At 39.2% G+C, this 27,279-nt stretch overlaps 1 protein-coding gene across 4 annotated transcripts in view; it reads left to right on the plus strand.

Annotated features, from left to right (window-relative positions):
- CCDC88A (coiled-coil domain containing 88A) overlaps positions 1 to 27,279 on the plus strand; it is a 4,373,054-nt gene that overhangs the window by 3,532,099 nt on the left and 813,676 nt on the right. For 3 of the 4 annotated variants that reach the window (XM_044055285.1, XM_044055303.1, XM_044055313.1), the window contains exons 25-27: positions 10,316 to 10,530; positions 11,730 to 11,810; positions 12,860 to 13,060. In XM_044055285.1, coding sequence (XP_043911220.1) covers positions 10,316 to 10,530; positions 11,730 to 11,810; positions 12,860 to 13,060 — 497 coding nt within the window. The remainder of the gene's footprint in view (positions 1 to 10,315; positions 10,531 to 11,729; positions 11,811 to 12,859; positions 13,061 to 27,279) is intronic. The other variant, XM_044055294.1, reaches the window with a different exon arrangement.

Consider the following 27,279-nt stretch of genomic DNA (forward strand, 5'->3'; position numbering starts at 1 on the left):
TATTTATGGAAGATTTAGTAATTCTAAGATTACAGGAAGGTGAAGCCCAAGAATTAATATTTACAATTAGGAAGAGATGTGATAAAAACAGTGATGTGTAACTAACCGACAGGGTTGTCGCCAGGAACAGTTGGCATTCCTTTGGAAGCTTGGAATTTAGGAGAGAAGAAAGTGATACAGATCTGGAATGTTTTGTTTAACAGTATTTAATCGGGGGGAGGGGGGAGCAGCAGCACATTGGAAGAAAGCTATGGCAGCTGTATTACCCAAAGAGAGTAAGGACTTTCAGACTTAGCTTCATACAGACTCATTTCAATTTCAAATCACAATTATAACGTTTTTATGTCTGTACTAGCTAAACGAATGTCAAACTTGTTGCCAAAATTCATAGATGAGGATCATTGTGGTTTTGTGGAGGAGAAGCAAACATTTGACAACATTAATAGAACACTGATGATCCAGAGGGAAGCAAAGTTAGAAAACGCTGCTATTGCTGGTGGGTCTTGATGTAGAGAAAGCATTCCATAGCATCAACTGAAGTTTTATGAGCAGGGCAAAGCTGGGACTTTGAGTAAGTCAGTAGTAGTGGTTTGCATTTCTGATCAGAACAAATAGGTTAATATGGAAGTTGTATGAGGGGTTGGAGGCAATGGTTAAGGTAGGGGGGTTCCTCTCCTATAAGATGGCAAGAATGTCCATTTTCCTCTTTATTATTTACTTTATATTTTAGAGCCCTTATCAAAGAAAATTGAGATTCAGATTTAAGGATGAAACTGGTATGGTAATCAAGAAATGTTAGTTGCAGATGATATGTTTCGACCAAATGCCGATCGAGCACAGGGACTTCGCCAATTCAGTAGTAAACCGTTGACTTGATAAAGCCAGAAAAATATGTTTGGTGTTGTAGAAAAAGTTAATATTATTTTGTACTTGATATTCCAGAAAGGGATGTTTCAGTGTTGTCAATCATTTTGTAATGGTTTCAAGTCTTTTAGAGATACAAAGGTAAAATAAAAGCTGTAGTGGTAAACTGTGTACCCACACTTGAATTGGTTCATCAAAACAAATATTTATGGGGACATAAGATTAAGTATGTGGGTATATATTGAACATGATTCTGTTATGGTAGCTAAGAATATGTGGGAAGGGACTAAGGAAAAGATGATACAAAAAAATGCGAAGCTGGAAGCTTTTAATTAATGATATGGTTAGTAAGATGCAAGCAATGAAAATGTTTTAGTCCCTTTGTATGGATAAGGCATATTTTAATTAACCTCTGAGGAGAAGTTGTGGATGATAACTAATAGAGTTGAAGGAGTTTATTTGGGAAGGGAAGAAGACAAGCATTATGTGGGATAAGCTGATTCTTACCGAAGAACAAGGTGATTTAGTCACCTGATTTGAAGGGATATTTTAGAGCTATGCAGTTGAGGCTTAAATACATAATTCAATCATTCAATCAGAAGATTATATACCAAAGTAGAAAGAGATGATTATGAAATTGAGGGAGATAATTGAGAAGTAAGGAGAGAGCAGGATTTTAGATGTAGATCCTAAAGGAGAATAACCACGTGTATGCAGAATATTTTCATAAAGTTGCAGAAAAGTATTCTAAGAACTAAACTAACATAGGAATGGAGAAAGGAGATTTTTGCCAGTTGGTATGACTGTAAGGCTGGGATATGGAAAAACAGGCAGGAGGGGTCTGGGATTTATTGGAGGAATCAACAAAAAAAAAATGTGGTAGAAGAAAATAATTGAGGAGGGAAAAGTAATAGAGTCGGATGTAGCTAAGCAAAAGTTTGGACTGCAGGTAAGAGACTGCCTTTCCTACAAGGAGCTTCTAATAAAGTATCAGCAAAAGAGAAAGGGATAGGGAATGCTAACTGAAAGACTAGTTCTGGTAGAGGTTTTGTTGAGTCTAAAACAGAAGCTACGTTTAATAAAAAGGAATAATTAGTAGTAGGGCATTTAAAATAGTGCATGATAACTATAAGATTCAGTCAGTGGAGGTTAAAAGAGATTTTGAAAAGAGAAGGGAAAGATAACTTACAAGTAACGTTAGGAGAACAAATATATATATCAAAGTAAATAGTACAGACAGTCAGAGGGTAAGGTTCCTCAGTAGAATAGCAGATCAACGAATGTAAAAAAAAAAAAAACAAATAAAAAAATATTAAATCAAAAAATTTAAAAGTTCATATTCTCCTTGAAAGGTTAATTCTATCTGGTTCAATGAAATTAGGGGTTTACTTTTTATTTTTTTAACATTTTTTATGTAGTTTTATTCAACACACACTGCCATCTAGTGAGTATTGTGTAGCAGTACCCCTTCTGTGAACTTGCATGATGTTGGTTCGATTTATTTTAGCAAATTGTAGTTTTAGGAATTTATATAATGTCTGCTGACTTATAAATATGTTACTAATTTCTGAGAGGATTTTAATGTAAGATTTTTATTTGTACATAGTGAGCATGATATATAGGGAATGGTCTTATTTCCTTGATTAGTTAATTGAATCTGACAAGTGATTGGTTTACAACAGAATTTTGCATGTGTGTATGGTGTATTTAAAAGAATATTTAGTACTCTTATGTCTGATGAAGCGTTCAGAGGAACGCGAAAGTGCTCAGTTCATTTTGTTTTGTTTTGTTACAATTAAACGGTCTCCTTTGCTACAGTGGTGTTGCCTCTTGAGTTTTTTACAAACATTAGGAGAACATCTATGGCTGTTAGGTATGCAGCAAAGTCCAGAAAGTTTGGGATTTTTCCTTGAATGTTTTTGCATAGGTATGTTTATGCCCCAAGTAGACTTAAGAGAATTTTTGCTCAAGTAGTTAGCAACTGATGATGATGATAAGGTCAAGAGAAGTAATTTAGTGCCTGTGTTGGCAGATTTTAAAAGTTCCCTACAGAATACTTTGTCAGAAATGTTGGGGAATCAAATGATTGTAATTAAGGAAAATTTTTTTATTTTTTTTTAACTGGAACATAGGATCTGAATTATTGACTGTTGTAAAGGAAATGGAAGAACTGGAGGTAGAATCTTTAGAAAAGGGAAGAAGGAAATTACATTAAGATAAACATAATTTGTGAGAACAGTACATGCAGAAAAATATTCAGGAGAAGGAGGGAAGTTTAAGGTAAGGCAGGAATTGAGCAATTTATGAAATGTTGGGAGTAAATGAAAATTGTTAAAAAGAAAATGTGTATTGCTTGAAATTAATGGAAACTGTTACTATGGCTTGTTTCCTATTAATGTATGTGTACCCGTGTCACTGATTAAAATGTGATGATTTAATAAAGATGTTTAGAAAAAAAAAATCACACTAAGTAGTTGGTCATATCATTGTGAAGGAAGCAGGAATTTTTACTGGTAGAGTATCATTTTATTACTGAATATTGACTTATTGGATTGTTGCATCTTTGCTAAAATGGGTAAGATCTCTGCATTTGTCAGATGCATTAAATGTGGTCTGAAGATTCCTCGTGATTTGTTTGTGGCCTGACATATACTGGGACACCTGTCAGCAGACTGTTCAATATGTAAGAAGTTTAGTTCACAGGTGCTGCTTGACTGTAGAAATAGATATGAAGGGGACTTCTGAAAGGGGATGTTAAAAAGATAATAAAAAAGAAGAGAAAGGATAAAGGGAAATCAGAGGAGGTTAGAATTAATGTTCCTGATACCTTCTCCAGTCAATATTCCAATACTTGAATCTGTTACTCTTCTTGAATAAAATCCTTCTAGAGCACCATTAGAGCCATCGGCCACTCCACTGTCAGCAGCTGTCCACCATGAGAAAACATAATTTGTAGACTCTGTTCCAAAGAGAAGAGTAGAAAACTTCCCCTCAGAGGACACTTTAGCAGAGTACTTTCAGTCAAAGCCTTGCTACACCCTGTCCATTTAGTCCTCTAGGTTGCTGTGAAGCCCCCTCTTAAGCTCTTGATTTAGACAAACTAATGGCAAACTTACTTAAGACCCAGCCAGAACATGGTTTTATCTCTGCCTTTTCTATATCTAGGGTCACCAGAGATGAGCCTCTACCCTCCACTTCTTCGGCTCCTACCCTGGGGCCCACCTCAGGACCTAGAGTTTGGTAACCACCTGTAGAACCTGTGCTATTGGCACCATCAGCTATGTTTTCCTTGGTGTGAATGCCTTTGGTATCAGTGTCCCTAACACCCCTGTGTGCCAGCATCAGTGCATTGCTGCTGAGATCAGCACAGACCCCATTGGAGATCATTCATTTTATTGGTGCAGTTGGTATTTGACTCCTCAGTGCTGAAAACTCACTCAGTGTCAGAGTCACCCTCAGTGCTGATGACTTCTGGTGTCATGATCTTAGAGTCTACCCTTTTAGCTTAGACTTAAGTTATGATTCCAGCCTCATCGTCACTGACTGCTTTAGTCCCACTTATCAATGAGTGAAAGTCTTTGTGAGGTATTTGCTTTCCACAAGTAATGCAATTATTAACTTTTACTGACATCCGTAAGGAGCAAGAAAAAGTTTCCCCAATGGGGTACTTAGCTTTAGTTGAAGACTTTGGTTCTGAAACTCGAAAACGTAAATTTCAGGAGTCAGCTGACAGACACTTGCGAACTGCTTCTGCTTTGGGCACCACATGACAAGAAAGACTGATGTAATGGTGTCAGCTGCATGTTTTACACCCCTGATGACCTGACGTCATGGAAGAAGGGACAGCAACAGACACAGGACCCAAGACTTTGTTAATCAGGCCGACTGAGTGTTACTGCAAGCAGATTACCCAAATGTAATGTCTGCAACAGTGAAACATGAAGAACATCAACAAAAAATAAATATTCACACCCTAGCATAAACAGCACACCAAAAAAACAAGAGGAGGACTGGAGGGAGGGATTGGCAAATGCAGTAGTGATCATTCAAACGTACTGTTATGGGAAGTTTACTTATACAACTGTATTATTTTCATCATCATAATCACTGCAGAAGCTTAGCTATACGAGTAAATAATTCTAGCTTACTATACTTGGGAAGAGGAAGGGAAGGGTCCAACACAGGACCCAAGACTTTGTTAATCAGGCAGACTGAGGGCTACTGCAAGCAGATAACCCAAATGTAATGACTGCAACAGTGAATACACTCGAACATCCACATCTATGTAAGTGTACACAACTGTGCTTTCTCTTTAGTGTGCCTTTAAACATTGATATAAAGTGAGGTATATGCTTTACAAACTGCCCAAAAGTTTAACAAAGTCAACAAAAGTCCATTCTTTCTCAGCCACTTTTTCTTGCAAAGCCATTTTTCACAAAAGTGATTGATGTTTCATGTCTTCCATTTATTATTTATTCAGTAATTTCCATGTTGCTGGTCGTCTTCCTGATCATCCCCATCTCCCAACACTAGACACTGACTGAAAAACAAGGTGTTCCTGATTCTTGTAGTCAACTCTTGTACTTTTTCTCTCTCTCAAGCATTTTCCTTTGGAACATTTGATAAAAGTATCCCTGGCAAAGTCTCGTATGAGCTGTATTATCAGAACAATGAGAATCTGAGTCCCCTTCTGCTTGCTGGCTCATGTTTTGTTGGAAAAGCTCAATTTACTCCTTAACCTGTTCTGCATCAAAGTGTCTTTGATCCTCCTGGAAAAAATATTCTGAAGACAGTTGGATACAACAACTTCAGTCTCACATTGGCCTCTTGAAACTCCATAATGTCTGGGATAAAGTTGGTTCTCATCTGCCTAGTGTGCTGTGAGTAATTATTTTCCAGAAATAGTCTGCTGTTTCCAAGTTTTAATACTTTTCCATTCTGCTGCAGATTTGTAGGGATCAACTCTTTCTGCTAGTATGATTTAATATGTACTAATGTAGGTCTTGGCTCCTTTCTCATTGCCAAGTTTGGGGCATACTCTCTATGTGCCCTTTCAATTAACAAATCCCGATGTGGGACACAGTCCAGTTGCTTATTTGTTCTTTCATAAAATATACAGTCTGTTCCTTACAGTTTTTCTGGTACAGCAGAAAATCTCCAGTTTTCTCTGCACGCTTTGCTCTTTAACTCTATCATTTTTAAACCAATCTTGAGAAGTTTTGTACTCGGACAGCATTTTCTTCATGTCATCCTCTGATTTTTGCATGTTAAATCAGTTCATCTCCTTCACTACCATCTAATGAACTACTAGATGTTCTGTTTTTCCAGCCTTTTGTTATTTGAGTTGATATATTCCTTCAGTGTTTAATTTATTTTATTCACCTGTGCATACATTTATTTTTATTTCCTCTAAATTTCTGGAAGCCATCTCTTGTACCAAAGCTGATGCTTAAACTGTGTTTGTCTGAGCAGCTGCAGGGGTCTTCCCAGCTAGTGTGTTATCTTCACCTTTTCAGCTTGATTTTTCTTTCATGTTCTCTAAATTTCTTTGTTGGCATCCAGACAGTGTACAGCCAGTAACTGAATTTTACCCAAGCTGACAATTTCACTGGCCCAGTTTTTTTTATTTTTTTTATTTTCTGTTTTCACACTGCTGTTGATAATATGTGCAGCCATCTTGGAAGTCCTCCATTCATGTTCCTCAGGCCTAAGCTACCACCAAGAAAGGGATTCCAGAGGAAGCCCAGATGATTTGCAATCCAGATAAAAATTCCAGGGTCATGGATCACCTTGGGAAGCAGGTACGAATCAAGTATCTTTTAGATCAGAGCTATCAGCTATTTGATGCACATAAAATTTCAGAAAGATCTAATGGATACGGCATTAGCTATCCTGAAGAAATTGCCACTTGGAGTTGCTTAGACAGGTGTAGTCACAAATGGTAACCATAAATACTGTCACCACACTCTTCCTGAGACTTTACATAGTTCTTCAGATGGAGCAGCGAGGTGAGCAGAGTCTTGCATTGCCTTGAGGCAGCAGGCCTGTCTCCAGCTAGCAGGATTTGCAGAACAGTTTAGGGTGGCTTTCACCATTGTACCATATGATGGATCCACCTTTTTTGGACCCAAGGTGAAGGACAGGTTGTGGCAGAATGAGTAGGAAGGAAGTATGGTCACTGTTGTTGGGGTAGAATTCTCATCCCTGCAGAGATCCTGTTCTAGGAATCAAATTGGTGCAAAAATATTTGGTTTAGAAAGTCTCAAAAGACCCAGTTTGAGCAACATGGTGGCAGTAACCCCTGTGCACATAGGAGTTGCTGTAATGGACATTGCCTGAAAGGCAGGGGGTGATTTGCAAAACCAGGGAGTTTGCAGCCCTCCCCACAGGAATAAACAGAAACCTTGAGTGATTGCTTTGCTGTCCACATCTGCGGGTGGTCAAAGGTTATGTTTTCCTGCATCTAAAAGTGTGACTGGTCATCACACAGGGACTGTTGGATCAGTGAAGTCATATCCAGAGGCTTCTCAGTTCCCCATTTCACACAACTTCTCCACTACCATCTAATCAACTACTAGCTGTTCCACCCTGACAAAAGATGACAGCAATTCAAATAATTTCCAACTTCCTACAGAAAAGAGCAGCCTAGCAGTTCCCTCCAGACAAGAAAGGATCCTGGCATTACTCTAGGCTTTTCTTGGTACTGAAGAAGAAAAAAACTCAGGCCATACCTCTCAACTGTACAGATGTTTTGCAGAATGTCCATATTTTTGCCTCATATTTTTGGTCCATTTTACATAAAATTGTGGCTTTCTGGCAGATTATTGGCAAATCATTAAAGATTGAAATAAAAAAATTGTAACAGGCATTTGAGTTTCAGACTTCATACCCTTCAAAAAATTCATGAAGATGCAAAACCTGTTATTCTATCAACTTTCTAAGTTTGTAGGAACAATATTTAAAAATTGTCCCTATTTTTGGTCCTTTGTCCCACTTTTATTTATAGGTTTGTCCAGATTTCTTGCTCTAAGAGGCTGAGAGGTATGCTTCAGGCCTGTACTGGATCACAGTCACCTAAACTGATTTGTTTTAAAAACATTTCAGGTGGTTGCAGTGCAGTCCATTCTTCCTGGAGATCCAAACAGCAGATCCAGTATTTTAGGCTACTGGGTATCAAGGTCTTTCCTTTTCTGGATGACTGAGTCTTAGTTGACAACTAGAGTCTTTCTCCAAAGCAAGGCATTATTTGCTGCAGGTATACATTTCTTTATGGACATCCATCAGTCTACCAATTTATAACAGAAGCCAACTCAGACATTGTCCTTTATCAGTTGCCGCCTGGATTCCAAACTAATAATTGCAAACCTTTTACCAGCTAGGAAACCCCAATCAAGATGCAGTGGCACTATTCATATAACAAGATGCACCAACTGCAACCCTAGTGTTAATGACTCTAGGCTTAATGGCAGTATCCTTGCAGATGTTAACTCTCTCCAGATACCACTTGAGAGTGCTTCAGTAGATGTGGAGTTTGATTAGTCACAGTTTCACCATCTAATGTCTCAGAAAATTCAAATTTCCAGATCATGCTGGAGTCATCTTCAGAGGTGGCTTCAACTCAGAATCCATTAAAGGGATGCCAGTTTCTTGCCCCCACTACCAGCTGCCACACCACTTCACCACAGATGCTTCTGCCTTGGTGTGGCAGGTGGGGTCATTGTTGGGAACAGACCATCCATGGAACATGTACACTGTTAAGTAGCCCAGTTACTTATCAATATACAGCAATTAAGCATGGTCATGTGAGTCTTACAACATGGTCCTGAGAGTCCTGCAGACATTTTAAGACTGTCTTCTCCAAGGTGCGATAACCATATACTCTAGCAATATGGCTTTAGTATAGTATGTTATATCAGCATACAAGGGTAACAAGGTTCTACTTTCTGTGCCAGAAAGCTTTGAGGGTTTGAGAATGGGCCATCAATTTGTGGTTGTTTCTTGTTATAATGCACAACCAGGGACAAACCAATTATTTGAACAGATGCCTTCCATGTTTCATGAGTGGTCTCTATAAACAACTCAACTGTGGGGATGCTACTACAGTGATGATGCTACTGCTCCTTTGGGGGAGCTTTGCAGCAATCACTTGGCTCTTCCTTCATAATAGGGGGCAGGGGGGCAAAAGGATTAGCTCTTACTGACTTTCAGTTCCATTATGTCAGGCATTAAAAGTTCAGTCAGTTCTGCAGTCAGTCTCACTACTATCGGAATAAGAAGTTGTACATGCACAACAGGACAGGGCCAACATGGAAGGTAAAAATAAGAACTGGAATCCAGGAGATCTTGAAATGTCTTTATGGAAATGATTTCTTGGATAAGTGCCCCTTAGAATATGGTATAAGATTTGGAACTGCGGAAGACACCAAATTGATTTTTCACCTTTACAGTGACAATTTTGAATTCTTTGAGTATAATTTCTTGGCAAGACATATTCTCCTTATTTGATAAGCACTTTCCTGTTTTAAAGACTGTTTAGCAATTACTCCTGATAACTCTCCCTTTCTTACTGTTTTTTTTTCTTTTCCAGGCAACTCCCAGCAATATCTTTATCAGTTTTGTACAGATCTCTGCTCTCTAATTCTCACAATCATTTGAGAATCTAAGGGAGTAATGGAGTATTTGTATGGAAAAAAACATTCACAGACTAAGTGCAAGAAAGATGTGTTGCTTAGTGACACTATTTGTATCCTGGCTCCCTATTGAAATAACTAGAGTTGATTTGCCAAGTCCAGAGATATTGAAAAATACAGAAGAGTAAATCCACTTGTCATTTTGCATATTTGGTAGTTCTTCCCAAACAAACTGGGGTGGTTGTTAATTCTGATACCCACGGGAGGTGCTGACAGTCAAAGGTAGGCTATCTGCACATAGTCTGGAACCACCACTCTTGTGGGTCATTCTTTGAGAGTAGTGGATTTCACCTCTTGGCTTTCAGAATTGAACTTCCTCTGTTGGAAAGCATAAACATCTGGCTGTTAAATATTAGTGATGGCTTAGAATGTTGGTTTGTATGGCCCTTGCATTTATTTTAAAAATTTGAAAACTAGACCTGAAGAGCCTTAAACTTCATAGATACTGTAAGCAGTTTAGATTTTTTAACACTCTGAATCATTGCTTGTAATTTAACCTGTTAATGTGCACAGACGTATTAAGTGACAGTTCTCTATTTCATTACAGTTTTCATATTTTCATAATGTTTACCCCCTTTTTACTGTTAATTGATACATGCTTACTTAATTGATTTATTGCATCTCTTCTGCTGTTGCACGTTGCTTTGTTTGCTCTTTGTATTCCTAAATAAAAGTTCTAAATGATAAAAGAATAATTTATACAAATGTTAAACTTCAGTCTGCTTGATTACCATAAGTTTTTTATAAATTTGTTATTGTAGAAGAAGTAACTGGATTGCTGTTAAAATGAGAAAACTAATAAAACCAAAGAAGGATGCGAATCGTGAACGTTTGAGGTCTCTCATCCTTTCACCCTCCCGATCAGAATCTGGTGAAGGATTTCTTCAACTACCCCATCATGACAGTCAAGACAGTTCTTCAGTAGGTTCCAGCTCTGTTGATGATGGTCATTCATTTGGTACCAAAAAGAACAGCAGTAAGTATCTACATTAGTTGTGATTATGTTATACGGATATTTTTTGAACGTTCAATTAAAAGTCAGTATTGTTGAATATTTGATGTACTTGTGAAAAGTACACATTCGGTTGGCACATTTAAAAATGTTGTAATTTTATTTCATGTGCCTCATCTTGTATAATTTCATTAATTCCTAATTTTTTCCTTTAATAAATTCAGTGTCAGAAGTGTTTTTAATCAGAACCTACAAGCATCTTTGCAATAAAATATTAATTATTTAGAACCAGCACCAGTTTATCTTTTTGCTAATAGACTGTATGAATAGGAGAGTACATGTAGTGGAAGGTAATTGGCCAACATGTCAAAAATGAATAGACTTTATAAAATGCCTCGTATTTACTCCATCATAGTTAAACTTTCGATGCATTCCTGATAGAAATGTAAGCATTGGTAATCTTGGCAACCAGGAGTGCGGTTACTTTACAGTAATGTTCTCTGAAAGTTTCTGAGTATTTAGTTTGTCCCAGATGCACACTAGAGTGAGCATTATGACTTGTAACTTGCCCTCAGTTTTAAGGACATGAGGCAGAACAGAGAAACTTTTTGCTTTAAATGTAAATTATTTTGAGTGGTGTCCTAATATTTTCTACATCAATAAAAGTAGTTCACATTCTTTATCCGTTGACTTTCATAGCTCTCTGCTTCATTGAAGTGGCATAGTATGGCTCACCACATTGTCTCTGCCCAGTCACTTTATGTACTTCTTTGTGACTAACGACATATCTTATGGAAGAAGCCATCTCTAATTAGAAGTCAGAAATTGTTTAAGATAAGCACATTTCTGCTTTTAGATACAATGTAAGATGCTTAAATTTATTTTATTTCATTTTAAAATTTTAAAGTTACAGTTTCTATGTAATATTTTTATGTTTTGGTAGTGTAGTTTATGACTTTTGTACAGTTGATTTGAGATGTGCTTACCCTTTATAACAAGTCACTGAACAGAAATTGTACCTTTCATTAAACATTTCACTCTATAGTGTCTATATAATAGTCTGTATTATTGCACAAATAGCTGAAACTCAGAAGACATATTCATTTCTGCCTTTGGTTTCAGCATGTGTTAACTTCCATCTGTTTTCTCCTCCTCCTCTTCCTTTTTCTTTTGTTTTGCACTTGCCTGATTCTATTTTATCACATGCTATGATATAAAAATAGCTGCACTGAAAAGGCTGCCCTTTATGAGGAACAGACCGAAGGATAAAGACAAAACGAAGGCCCTCTACCGGCGCTCTATGTGTAAGATTTTCTGATAGTTAAGCTTCTTGCAAATGGCTACACAGTCTTTTTACTAATTGTGCACTAACCTTTCTGTGGTCTGCCCTGTATGTGTCCCAGTTGTGTGAGGTGACAGACCTTCTGTAACATTGCCATATTTAGTATGTACTGCAATCAGTTGACACCTTCGTTGTGTACCACTTGAAATTAAAAAAAATAAAAAAACACCATTTGGACTGAAGTGAAGGATCTGCTGCACACCTAATGTCACACTTAGAAAATTGCTTTCTATATTATTGTTTTCATAGTGTTACATTTTAGAGTTTATATTTATTTGTTTTCCAAGCTATAATTTAGACTTCATAGCATGTATTTTTATAGTCAATGTGTTTGTAACTATATGTACAAAACTGGCATTTGTAAATATTTATATTGGTGTACAAATCTAAAGCCACAGAACAATTGTGCTTATATATTTTAATCTACTAAAGGCAGGGTGATGTGATTTTTATTAGGGTAGTGATTATTAGTACTTTCCATTGTAAACAAATTATTTAAAGTGCTTTCTTGTATTGTAAGTTTCCAAATTCCACTCATTTCAAGAGTACAGCGTCTTCAAATATTTTGATTGTAAGTAAAATATATGCCCCTACAACAGCCTGCATTGGCTATTGACCCTTTCTCTGTAGCTTGTGCTAGTGTTCCATTGGTGTCCATCATTCCATTCCTTTCAGCCTTGCCTTTGTCATCCTGTTTCAGTGCACAATCAGAGCATAGCTTTTTCCAGGCTTTTGTCATGCATTGCATTTTATATGAGTATACGCATGGCTTTTGTAACCGCTTCATTTTATTAAAAATGGGGAAGCATACCTGAGTTGAATGGAAAAACTTAACCTTCAGCGTCTTTCCGACAACTTGGTTTATGTCATAATAACACAAACTGTTTTGTGATGCCTGTTAAATGTAATATAATATGCTTCCATAATTAAAAAAACATAAAGGAAAGTACAAGGATAGCTTATCTAGTTTGTTGTATCATTTTGATTAAGTTGCTGTCATTTTCATCCCAGCCATGAATGATCTGATCCAGTCCATGGTCCTAGCAGGAGAGTGGACCGGTAGTTCGGAGCACCTAGATGGCCCTGATGATTCTTCTTCTGGGGGCAGGAGGAAGGATATGGGAACTTTGGCCTTCTCTACTACAGCTATCGACTTCAGCACTTGCAATCCATCTGTAGGCCTCAGATCCAAGCAGTCTCCTAAGTCCAAAGGTATAATTGGTTCAGAACGTTATCCTGTAATTGTTGCCTTATTTGTCCTTCATATTGCAGGCAGTGCACTGAACAGTGATGGTGTTTAATTTACAGCAGTCTTCTAGAAATTATTCAGGGTGGCTGTGTTTTTAATTCCTAATTGCAAGACTGAAATTGTGTACTATTTCCTTTTGCCATTGTCTATTTACATAGCTGTAATATTCGGGTGTAATTAGTTGTATGTGGCCATCTGAAGCTGGTCTTCCATTGGTACAATTATTTGATTATAATGAGCAGTTGAGGACCGATGTTCAATAAATGTCAGATTTACATCAATAACCTACAGGAAAGATATTCTGTTTCTTTTTCTTACTGCACTCCAGTGAAGATGTCAGTAGTGCCACAGAAGACTTGATGTTGTATTTAATGTTTTTCTACACCTCACCTAACCCCATACACACACCTGTGCTACAGATCTTTATTCCCTTTCCACAGTTAACTATTGCATAGTTGAAGAAGGGAACATTATATTGTAACAAAGTGGGGAACAATGAAGCAAAATTTGATAACATCACATTGGCATGGCAATTACTGTTGCTGGTTTGTAATACTTGGTTCTTCAGTTCAGTTCCCAGCTGGTGTAACATTTGTGCATTTTTCCTGTTTGTCCTGTATCATTGTGGATATTTGCTTGGTAGTCCCATTCACTCCTAGATGTATGCTTTAGGTGACATGATGGTCTTCCAAATTGCTCATAGGTGTGTGTATATGTGTGTACTTCAGTACACTGGTATCCTGCCAAGAATATTCTCCTCAGTCTTGTGCCCTTTGGGTTCTAGAATAGGCTGTGTCTCCCCTTAACCCCAAATTGGGAATTTAATGGGTATTTGAAGAAAGAATGGATGAAGTTAACTGAAACAGGTCTTAAAGGTTAGGGAAAATAAAAGCACTATTCTCAGTAATGGTAGGCACATGTCACAGTGAGGTACTGTGAATATGACTACTTAAGATTATTATCATCCCTGTACACATTTGCATGCACAGCAATAGGGAACCTTGCCTTCCATTCACCACTGCAGGGTGTCCTGACTGCAGTATATACCCATAACCTCTCTCCAGTAAAGAAAATAGCTGACATTGACCACTCATTCTTTTCACCCCAGTCAGTCCTCCAGCTACCAGATCTCTAGTCAGTCATGGGTCACTAGTAGCACAAATACGCTGCATCTGCACTAACAAGCCAGTTTTCTTGTTTTATGCAGTTATAGTTTTTCTATGGTGTTCCTGGCTGTGGTAAGTACTTTTATTATCATGTTTATATGACAGAAGGCATTCTAAAAAGTTATACTCTTCCTGATGGCAGGCCATTTACCTGAAAGACAGTTGAACTGTTTGAGCCTTTTAAAATATTAACATGGCACAGTCCTGTTTAAGTATGGTGATTTTTAAAGTATTTAACATTTATATTTTATTCATTATTGCATTTGGGCTACAGGAAATTGCCCTTTTAAGCTGCTTATCAGTTATGTCTTAATGTTTTATGAGGAGTCCTTCATTTTTGACATGTTTTTTGCAGTGATTTCTGTATGCTGGGCACCATTTCACTTTTTTGATACAGTGCATGTCTGCACAGCTTCTGCATTTTTTTCTGAATCTTGTTTTCATTTTGGTAGTTCATGCCGTGCTTTGAGTATTTACGTATTATCACCTTCTAACTTGTTTGAGCCACCTAAGCCTAATAAATCAAAATCAGAAAACAGGGAAGCAGCTCACATTGACATTTCTAAAAAGAATCCTTCTTCAAAAACTGCCTGTGTAAGTGTGACTGCTTAATTTTACTTTTCAACTACTAGCTCTTGCAAATGAAAAAGACTAGAAAACTGTAGGAATATAGTATGAGAATTTCACAGATATGTTAATTTTAAAAAGTGAACTTTCTTACAGTCTGTTTACAGTAATGTGGTAAAAAATAAATATTCTCCCTCTTTGGTTTCTGAATTTGATGTTGTTTTCACTTTGATTTCTGATTCTGTCCATGGTAAGATTATTTATTGGGATTTTTCTAAAGAAGAAGTTGAGACAATTCCCTTGTAGACACTGATTTTCTTTTTTTTCATTCCCATTGCAGGAGCAAGAGACAGCATCCCTAAACTGTGCAAGAGCCCAACAACCCATTCGCTTCCATTTAGGTACCTTATTAGTATATTTGTTCACCTGGAGGCAAGAGTTGGACATTAGGAAGCAGGCCAGTGTACCAGTCCTTTGGACGTCCCTGCAGCATCCCTCCTAAGCCTTCCCTGTTGATAGCAAGGTGATGACTCACAGTAGCTGCCTAGGCAGGACCTGGTGTGTATGTGTATGCTTCAAACCATATCACTCCTGATTCCAGCGGCACATGTAACAGTTAATGTGAGCCTGTCTTGGCCTCTTCCAGGAGTCAGTTCCTGCTGAATGGTAGGCACTGCTGATGTAGCAGGCCAGATCACTTCCATCCCTCCCCTCAGGATGGGTAAGCTGACATCAGCCGCTCAATTCTATTCTCCCATGCCCTGCCTGGTCCCTCTAGCATCCGTGCTACTAATTGAAAACAGGTCACTTGAGTGATACTCAAGGCTTTGTCCTTTTGTGTCACAGGGCTGGGGCTTGAAGGCAGCGAGTTTTAAACACTTTTGCTGTTGATGCTGACCATTTTAAGTGGGAGGTCTTCTGACCTATTTCAAGAGATACAGTGTTTCCAGAATCTGTGCTTTCCTCTTCATCCCATTTTCTGTTGCACAAATCATTAAGGGCATTCTAGAAGTTGGTTTTTCAAAGCCCAGATATTTTTCCTCAAAATTTTAAGTTTCTGTGTTATTTCTCTGAGAAATTAATTATGTGGTTGAGATACTACTTTCAATATGTAGAACAGCTGAACATGGCTTCAGCAAAATCTAACCAAAAAATAAGTTTGTATTGTTTTTCTTATAATTGAATTTGCTAAACGTTTGACAGCTTTAGTGAGAGGCTTTGTTCTACTATTCTTCTCCCTGTTAAATGTTAACTACTTCGCTTTTTATGCTGGGTATCATAATAACTTTATTTGCCAAACTTTTGGAATGCCACATAAAAGTTCTTCTGAAGATGATAGGCAGAAGATTTGTGGTCTGGTAGACATGGCAGTACGGCACCTTTGGCTCACAGTTGTGCTTATGATGGATTTTTTCCTTTATTTAGATCTTGTTCAGCTTCTGTTGTGCTCAGGAAGCAGACAAGTCAGCCTTATCATAAGCAAAAATTAAGAGTGTTCCTGTATCTTAATTCTGAGATTAAAACTAAAACTGAAGATAATTATTTCATCATGTTTCACACAGTAATTGAGTCTTCTTTTTTATTTTTATTCTTCTGTTCATAGTAAACAGTTCTTTTATGATAAAAGTATTTTTACAGTTCTCTTATGGTGTATCAGTCTGTCATGTACAGGCCTGTAAAATGGGCCAGGTAGCCACATGGGACCCAGAAATTCATAACTTTTCAGGTCCACACCATCATGCTGTATTTCTTGAAAGTTAAAAAGTGTGACCCTGAGTCCTGCTGTGGTGAAGGAGGGGGATAACGATTAGAAACGTCTGTCACAGTGAATAAAATATTTCTGTAAATCTATAGTTAGAAAACATTAGAAGGCATTCTAAAAATGGGTCACAAATCCAGCTCATTGCTTTCCAGGCAAGCTCCTGATAAGACAAATGTTAAAGAAATTACTTGTATAAAAACAAATCCTCACCATTTATTCTAAATTTTTACTTATAGCCAAGTGAGGAGTCCAATGGAGATCTGCCTTGGATATGTCAAGACACAGCAGTTATTTAAAACCCTGTTCATATGGCGTAGAGAGTTAAAACCCTGACCATCACCTAGGCAGCCCAAGTTCAAGTAGCAGCTTGGACATTTGACAGCACAGCAAAGGAGGAATAGGTATGCCCATCTTGGCAGGTAGGAGGGTGCTCATGGAAATGTGCAGGAGTGGATTTCCCTGATATAGACTGAGTGAATACTGTGCAGTGTCTCCTGTGGTTGTACAAGACAGTCCTGCTGAAATTACCCCCTTAAATTAGTGTGGACATTGGTGTGGAGCAGAGCAGTAGTGAATCCCATTCCATTCTGTGCACACAATATTCACAGGGCAAGTGCAAGAAGAATAGGGAAAAGAAAAAACCTCAAACCACATCTAATGGCTGCCTACTTGATGGTTCTTCATGGCCAACCCTCATCTCTTGCAAAGGATGAATGAGTAGGCCATTTGGCTGAGAAGGGGATGTGGACCCTTGCCATAAACAGGCTTTACAATAGAAGGAGGAAACTAGTTCAGAAAAAAAGGAAATCCCAAGAAGGAAAGGCATTCCTGATCAGTATCAGTAAGAAACTAAGGTCCCTCATAAAATCCTCCAAGGCTAACTTCGAAAGACAAATAGCCAAGGATTCGAAAGATAACCACAAAGCCTTCTTTAGCTATGTCAATAATCTAAGTGGCAACTCGCAGATATGCTCTGAGCTAGTGCAAAATAGCACAAAATATATTGAACCCTCTGATATTGCCAACATCCTGGCAGATAGATTCAGTGCAAACTTCACCCCCCTCTCACCCCCAAAAGGGCCCACAGCAATACCGGAAAAGTGTAGTGTCCCAGAAATCACAGACTCACAGGTGAAAACAGCGTCAATGGGGCCAGATGGTGTCCCAGGTTGCATCTTGCACAAACTACAGAACGAACTAACCCCCCACCTAAACCCACTGTTCAACCTCAGCCTCTCCACAGGCTACGTACCCATAGAATGGCGCACAGAAATGGTTATTCTGCTCCACAAAGTAGGGGCCACAACTGACCCTGGTAACTATTGCGCCCCATAAGCCCGACTAGCCTGGTCTGCAAGGCTATGGAGCGCATCATCATGGAACTCATTAACAAAGACATTGGGAACCTCCATACACTTGACCCGACCTAGTTCGGCTTTAAGGGGCAGATCATGCCTACTAAACCTGGTTGACTTTTTCGAGACAGTCACCAAGGCCATAGATGAGGGGAAGGTAGTTCACACAGCCTACCTTGAGCTTGCCAAGGCTTTTGACACCATTCCCCACTCGGGAATTATAGAAAAACTCACCAGCCTGAACATAAACCCCTACGTCACGAGATGGGTTGCCAACTGGCTGATAGAACTCGCACGGTAAGAATAGCAGGCTCCAGGTCCGACTCTAAACCAGTCATAAGTGGTGCCCCACAAGGCTTGGTCCTGGGACCCCTACTGTTCAGCATATACTTCTCAGAAGTACAGGCAAACACAGGAGGACTATGGCTAACCAAGTTCAAGTTCACCGATGACTGCAAACTGGGAGCCATAATTGACTCTAAGGCTGACACAGACATTCTCTAAAAGGGCCTTACTGAGATGGACACCTGGTGTCAAAGTCATGGTCTCAAGCTAAATACCAAAAAATGCATAGTCATCCCATTTGGGAAAAACAAAACACCCATGAATTACCACATAGGTGGCAGCCCCTTAATACAGAAGAGGTAATAAGAGATCTGGGGACCCAGGTAGATAGTAATCTCTCCGTTGGCTTTCATATTGCCAAAGTAATTAGGAAATCCTTCTATGTAGCCCATCTAATTACTAAAGGATTCGCATCTAGAAATAAAGAGGTTATAGTGCCCCTCTGCTCATCTCTCATCAGACTCTTCATAGAGTACAATGCCTCGTTTGGGATGTACCTCACAAGACACTTCCAACAGCTGGAAAGACCACAAAAGTACCTCACCAAGAGGATTACTGGTCTCAAACATATGTCCTATGCAGCCCGACTGGAAAAACTCCAGCTGTACTCAGTGGCATATCGCTTACTCAGAGGTGATCTCTGCCTGACTTATAAAGCCATGTCCAACTTAGAATTGATGAACATGCTCCACCTAAAGAAATCCAAGTCACTGTGAGCCACTCGCTGTAGTGAGCTAAACCTCGCCACAATAATAAATAGAACATGCTGGAGGGATAGATTCCTGTCACAGAGACTCCCCATGCTTTGGAACAAAATTCCTAACTACATTAGACAGAACCCCTCACTAATACTCTTCAAGAGAAACCTTGACCAGTGGATGGGTAACAGAAAATACACCCCTGGGATCACTTTATTGGCTCTTCTTGACAGAGGCTCAGTTAATTAATCAATGGGGCGGCAAAAGCTGACACACTCTGGCTAGGCTTATAAATGCCCTCGGGCAGATAGATTAGTACCTACCTATGATCTACAAGCAGCAGGATCAAAGAAAAGTAGTATTTCAAGTATGAAAGTTTATAATGGTAATTACTGACACTACTTCCACCTTTAAGCAAGCTAGCCTGGATGGAGACTTTAGACTTGAAAGATGCTTATTGGTATGTCCTGACTTTTCAGTCCACACAAAAATTTCCTAAATTTTTGAGCAAGAAAAGAACATTTGTAGTTTGTTTTCCTTGGTTGTAATTCCTTCACTTTTATGTATTTTGTAAGTAAAAAAATATTTTATTTGAACAATTTATTTAATAACAGGATGTACTAAAACAAAAATAAAATGTTTAGAATTAACAAGCAATATCTAAATTAATATAAATGCAGAAAGAGAGTCAAATACTATATTGGAAGGAGAACTAGTAAACTGCCTTGTTGTAAAATTTAATAATCCATTTGTTAAACATGAGCTTCTGTGCCACATTTTTGTATGCATGGGAACCATTTACTCACATGCTAATTCCTAATTTCCTTTGTTTTCTTAAGGAGCCTGTCATCTCTAAATCAGTCATCATCTTGTGGTAAATTTTTAATGTCAGATGCGTTTTAGGACTTGCTCTGCTTAGTAGAAGTTTTCATAGGCAGCAAGAAGTCAGATAAACAAAAATCTCTCCTGTTTGACCCATTCCCTCTTTGTTGGAAACGCACAGTAAAAACAGAGAGGAGGTAGCGTAACCTTGCCAAGCCATAAGTCTGAAAAAGATTACTTACAGCGACATTTTAAACTGTTGCAGTTTTGAGCATTCCAAAAAAATGAGGTCAAGTCCTCCTCAGTATCGAAAAAACAGCCAGGACACAAAATGAAAAGTAAGACTTTAAGTCTTCACAGTCACAGACAGGTTTCGGCCAAAGGCCTTTTTCAATATAGATATCCATCTAATTGGATATTTATAGGCATATGCAAAACCTAAAACATAAACCACCAATAAGCATGAATCATCATAAGAAATTAGCATAAAAATTACAAATGATCATTCAGACCTGGCGGGAATAACCCACCTAGTCTAACTATCCAAGCCTTTTCTTTATTTAATACATCATGCCCAACCATAGGTTCATAGGTGGGTACTAGGCTATCTGCCCAAAGGCATTTATAAGCCTAGCCAGAATGTGTTTGCTTTCGCCACCCCCCTTAGATTAGTTCCCTGTGCCTCTTTCCAGCAGAGCCACTGAAGTGATCCCCGAGGTAAACTTAGTTTCCCATCCACTCGTCAAGGTTTCTTTTGAGGCTTAGAATACTTAGGACCACACACTTTATCAATTATAATAAATTGAAATTTAGCAGTGACATGAGTAATGGCATGTTTATATAGTGCATTGGTAAGAACCTTATTTCTAACATTACTCAAATGTTCAGAAATAAGTAACTACATAGGTCTAGACGTTTGACCTATATAAAATGATGAACAAGTACATGCAGCGAGATAGACACCCCAGTCACTACTACAATTTGCAGGTGTATTAATTTGAAAAATACGAGATGTATTTTTGCTGGTAAATTCTTTAGTCTTGGCAATATATTTGCAAAAGGTACAGTGACCACAGTGGAAGCAACCCTCCAGTTTAGTTCCATCAGTTGTACTCTGAAACATATTAGTTGATTGGGGATGACGTTTATAAAAACTAAAACTCCCACCCAAGGTTTTACCCCTATGGAATGAAAAAAGACATCTATTATGTACTAATTTGCATAGTCGTTTGTCAGCTAAGAGAATGTCCCAATGTTGTTGAACTAAATTCATAAACTGATGTGTATTTCTACCATAGGTAGTTACAAATCTGATATTGGAGTTAGAATTCTTCCTATGACTGATATGCAAGTAGATCCTTCCTAGGTGTTGTACTAACCTCACTACTAGTTTGTAACAAATGTGTTGATGAATACCCACGTTCAGTGAAACGAGATGTCAGCTCGTGATGGAACATATATGCCGAATCCTCATATACTGGGACTTAGGAATAATGTGTTTTGGATGACAGCTGGGTGCATGTAACAATGTGCCATCAGGCTGTCTTTTAACATCACATCAAGAAAAGAAATGGACTGCATATCAAAGTTGACTGTAAAATGAATGCCCCATTTGTTTTCATTAAGATATTGAACAAACTCATGTAAATATGTAACATTAGATTTCCAAACCATCCAGCAGTCGTCCAAAAAACGCCTCTGGATATCAGTTTCTTCACGAAACAGGTTATGACTACTGTCATAAATCATTTTATGTTCAAAATATCCCATAAATAAATCGGCATAAATGTGTGCAAATGAAGTACCCCATTGCTGTGCCTTTAAGTTGTAAATAGCACTGACCATTGAAATAAAAACATTTTTGGTGAGGACATGCTCTGTCAAACATGAAAGGGAAGGTATCAAACCTCGGAATATACAATGAAATTTCTCCCAACCAAAATTCCAAGGCCATAAGGCCAATCCAGTGAGGAATACTGGTGTATAATGAGGTAACATCAAGAGTACATATCAACCACCCAGGATCTAATTTGGTATCAGATACAATGTTGAGAAACTCCGTTGTATCTTGTATATGAGCCCTAACTGCCTTTAATAGGGATTTCAAATATCTTGTCAGATAAACTGAGATTGGTTCTGTTAAGGAACCCTTTCATGAAACAATAGGTCACCCTGGCGGGTTACTAGCATTCTTATGAATTTTAGGAAGGAGGTATAAATGTTGTGGCAATGGATCTTTAACCTTCAAATGAAAACAATTCTGTCACAAATAATGCCCTCACTCACTGCGGAATGTAAGAATTCATCAATTTAAATTTTGAACCTGGATGTAGGGTCTATGGACATTGCTGTATAGACTCTACTGTCCTGTAACTGTTTATTAGCTTCAGCAACATACATGGACCATCCATCCAAACCACCCTTGTCAGCTTGAATAATAACCAAGTTTTTATCTTTCTGTAATCTTTCAAGTGCCTTAATTTCTGCCTGAGTCAAATTATTTGGAAGAAAATAATCTTGCATTTTGGAACTTAAATGTAGTTCCTTGGAAATACATTTTTATAAGATATCAACATAGTTGGATGTTTCAAGTCCTCCTTACCCTAAGGTGACATTTCCAGCAGTCATGTGGAACATAAGGGTACCTCACATGATGTCTGCTTAGGGTGTAAAAATATGTATGGAGGTAGAGAAGCTGATTACCAACTTTCAGAAGTTACTGAGTTTCCCAGTAATTTAATCCGCTGATCTACAAATAGGTTTTTGCCTCACTCTTGGCCTGCAGTAAGTGCATGTAGAGTTTGGTAACCCATTTGAACTTTGTCGGTTGCTTACATTCACACACAAAATCCAATTAACTGAATTTCTATTGGTTCTGAGGCAGACTCTGTCTGTCCTAAATATCAGGGAATCACTGGTAAAAGTTTTACTTTCTTATAGGTTCGTAGGAGTGTACTAGGCTAATGGCCCTGGAGACTTTACCAGCCTAGCCCATAGGATTACCCTGGCATCGTGCCACTCGACCTTAGCTCCTAGTGCCTCTGTCGAGTAGAACCACTGGAGTGATCCCCGGGGTGAATTTCCCATCTCCCATCCACTCATCAAGATTTCTCTTGAAGAGGGCCAGTGAGGTGCTCTGCTTAACATGTATGGGAAGTATGTTCCATAGCATGGGCAGTCTCTGGGTTATGAACCTGTCCCACCAGCATGTTCTGTTGATTGTGGTAATGAGGTTGAGGTCTCTGGAGCATGTGGTGTGGAGGGATTGGGATTCCTTTAGATGTAGCATTTCTGACAGAGCTGGATCAGACATGGCTTTGTAAGTCAAGCAGAGATCACCTCTAAGTAGGTGATATGAGACAGAGAATAGTTAGAGTTTTTTGAGTCTGTCCATATAGGACAGGTGTTTAAAGCCTAGGATCCTCTTTGTGAGGTACTTTTGCGGCCTCTCCAGTTGTTGCAAGTGTCTAGTGAGGTTCATGCCAGATGGGGCATTGTACTCAATGACTGGCCTAATGAGAGAAGAATAGAGTGAGACAATGACCTCTTTCTTCCTGGATGCAAAACCCTTAGTAATGAGATGTGCCACATGGGATGACTTTCTGACCACAGTGGCAACGTGGTGGTCAAAAGAGAGGTTGCTGTCAACCTCTGTTTCCAGATCTCTTATAATGCCTTCTGTGTTCAGTGGACTACCATCAGTGTGGTAATGCAAGGGAACCGGGTTTTTCCCACATTCCCATGAAATCCACACAATGAACTGTTATTGCTCCCAGAACATTATATTTTATGGGAACCAATAAATAATTTCATAATCCTACTCCAAATGCTTTAAATGAAGAATGTCTCAACTGCCATTGGCATAATGGTTAAGGTATTTACCTCTCAGATCCCAGGTACAGGGTTTAACTCTCACCTGTGGTTACTGGCTAGACTTGTAATAGTCTGCAAATAGCCTAGTGTTTACCTATGAACTCTTTTAACTCAGAATTACTTTTATTACTGACTGCCAGAAATTATCATGGAGGGGGCGGAGCTTACCACCTGTCATTAATAGACTTCTCCCAACTCCTTCCATGTGAAAACTGAATCTGGTGAACTTCAAAAAAAAAAAAGAAACAAACTCAAAAATCACCAAAGCACTTGGAAAAAGCCCACAAAGACATTGGTGCAATAAAATGTATTTAATGTTCACTCCACTTCATAAAACGTATAAAAAACACTTGAAAATACCCCTCCAGGCCTCAGTACATGTACATTAACTCTTTTACAGACCAATAACCAGCGTTTCAGTCTGCAAAAAGACTTCTGCAGATGGAAAATGCATACTGAGCACAAGACTCTTTTTAAATACTAATTGCTTAATTGATTAACACTTTTCATTGGCAGGGCATTATGTAACAATAATTGCATATAGAACACACATATAAATAGATTTAATCTATTCTAACATGCTAAAATGTACAATAAATAAATAGCTATCGCCCAATATTTATCTTATACTGTTATTAAATATGTGTGTGTGTGTGTGTGTGTGTGTATGTGTATATATATATATATATATATATATATATATATATATATATAAATATATAAATCATTGTTCATAGGTTCATACTAGGCTATCTGCCCTAGGGCATTTATAAGCCTAGCCAGAGTGTGTGTGGCTTTCACCACCCCTTAGGATGAGAATACTATACTCATTAGTTTGCTGTGCCTCTGTCCAGCAGTGACACAGAGATGATTCCCGGGGTAAACCTACGATCTCCCATCCACTCGTCAAGATTTCTCTTGAACAGAGTCAGTAAGGGGCTCTGCCTCACATGGACTGGGATTCTGTTCCATAGTGTAGGGAGTCTCTGGGTGATGAATCTGTCCCTCCAGCACGTCCTATTTATATCCGTGTTGAGGTTTAAGTCTCTTGCTCGTGGCTCTGGTGGATTTGGATTTTTGAGGTGGAGCATGTCCATTAATTCCGGGTTGGACATGGCCTTGTATGTCAGGCACAGATCATCTCTGAGCAGACGGTATGCGACTGAATAGAGCTGGAGTTTCTTCAGTCGGGCAGTGTATGACATATGTTTGAGCCCCTTTATCCTTTTGGTGAGGAACTTTTGGGGTCTTTCCAACTGCTGCAGGTGTCGGGTAGGTACATTCCGAATGGGGCGTTGTACTCAATCATTGGTCTGATAAGTGAAGAGTACAGGGTACAATGACCTCTCCTGATCTGGATGTGAATCCCCTCATGATCAGGTGGGCAATGTAGAAAGTCTTCCTAACCACTTTGGCAATGTGAGTGTCAAAGAGAGGTTACTGTCAACTTGGGTCCCCAGGTCCCTGATAACTTCTTCCGTGTTTAATGGATTACCACCTATGTGGTAATTAGGGTTACCTTGTTTTTCCCAAAGGGTATGACTATACATTTTTGGCATTTAGCTTAAGGCCATGGCTCTGGCACCAGTTATCCATTTCTATGAGACCTCTCTGGAGGATGTCTGTGTCTGATGGAGTGTCAATTATGGTGCCTAGTTTGCAGTCATCTGCAAATTTTGTCAGCCACAATCCCCTATGTTTGCCTGCACTTCAGAAAAATAAATGCCGAACAAGAGGGGGCCCAGGACTGAGCCCTGTGGGACACTGCTCGTGACGGCTTAGAGTCTGACATGGCACCAGCAACTCTAACCCTGTGGGTTCTGTCCTTGAGCCAGTTTGCAACCCATCTTGTGACATATGGGTTTACATCTAAGCTGGTGAGCTTTTCTATGATGCCCGAGTGGGGTATTGTGTCGAATGCTTTGCTAGGTCAAGGTAGGCTGTGTGAACTGCCTTACCCTCATCAATGGCCTTAGTGACTGTTTTGAAAAAGTCGACCAAGTTCAAGAGGCAGGATCTGCCCTTGACAAAGCCAAATTGGGTAGGATCCAGTGTCTGTAGGTCCCCAATGTCTTTATTTATGAGTTCCATTATGATCCTCTCCATAGCTTTGCAGACAAGGCTCGTCAAGCTTATGGGGTGGTAATTTCAGGGTCCATAGAAGCACCGCCTTTGTGGAGTGGGACCACAGTTGCCGTCACGCCATTCTTTGGGTCGTATCCTGTAGTAAGGCTAAGATTAAACAGCAGCCTTATGTGTGGGTTTAGTTCCTCATTGAGTTTGTGTAGCACACAGCCGGGACACCGTCCGGTCCCATTGATGCTGTGTTTTGCTTTAGAGAGAGCAGCTCTCACCTGGGCATCTGAGATGTTTGGGAGGCTAGACTCTGGTGGGATATATATTTCTCCTTTTGGGGGAGGGAGGGAGAAATTTGCACTGAACCTGTCTGCCAGTATGTTGGCAATGTCTGTGGGTTCAGTGATTTTTGTATCATTTGGACTAATTCTGAGCATATCTGGGAGTTTCCACCTAGTTTCTAACATAGCTAAAGAAGGCCTTATGATTGTCTTTTGTGTCATTAGCGATTTTCTCTCAAAGTTGGCCTTGGATGATTTTATGAGTGATCGTAGTTTTTTGCTAGTAGTGATCAGAGATGCCTTCCCTTTTAGGGATTTTGCTCTGTCATGTAGTAGCTTTCTCCTCTTGTTGTAGAGTTTGTTTATGGCTGGGGTCCACCAGACCGGGAGCCTGCCTTTGGTGGAAAGGGTCTTGATTTTATTAGGGATTGCTTGATCCATACATTCCTGGAGGTGCTCGTAGAAGGCATTTGTAAGGGTTTCAGCAGCGTGGGTTGTGGTTTCCACTGCCTCAGCAGCGTGGGTTGTGGTTTCCACTGCCTCGGGGGCCTTGAAGGATACCACTCCAGTCTTAAGAAGTGTGAAGTTTGCTTTTGAGAAGTTCTTCACTGTGTTCTTTTTTGCTGGGGTTGGGGGCGGGATGTGGATCTCCAGTGAGATTAATTTATGGTCTGATCTCACCAATGAGGGATATACTTCCGGTGTGGAGCATTTTGTCCCCATGTTTGTGATGATCAGGTCTAGTATATTTTCTCCTCTTGTGGGAATGGTGACTAGTTGTTCCATAGCATTTGAGTTTATGAACTCCAGGAACCTTTGGGCTAGGGTGTTGGGGCTTGAGTAATGTTCCCAGTCTATGTTTGGGTAGTTGAAGTCACCCAATATGATGGTGTTTGGAGAGACATTCTTACTCTCCAGTGTCTTCAGGAAGGCTGTGTGGGTTTCCTGAGTTTGAGAGGGTGGTCTGTAGCATGCTACAAACTGTAGGGCAGTTTTACCTATGGTTAATTGCACCTGGATGGTCTCCGATGCTTCATGCGTTGCCACTAACCTGGAGGTGTGGGTATCCTTTATGAATATGGATACTCCCCTCCTTTTGTGGTTTGGTCCGGATTTTGGGGCCGGAACGCATGATATGAGGTATAACCTGATAGTGCTGGGGTGCTCTCAGGAGCCTTGAACCAGGTTTCAGTCGCAGCACAGACATCGATGTTCTCCATACTGAGGAGGGCTTCGA

Source organism: Protopterus annectens, chromosome 1.part2 (assembly GCF_019279795.1).
Source record: "Protopterus annectens isolate FY-2018-M chromosome 1.part2, PAN1.0, whole genome shotgun sequence".
Taxonomy (NCBI): domain Eukaryota; kingdom Metazoa; phylum Chordata; order Ceratodontiformes; family Protopteridae; genus Protopterus; species Protopterus annectens.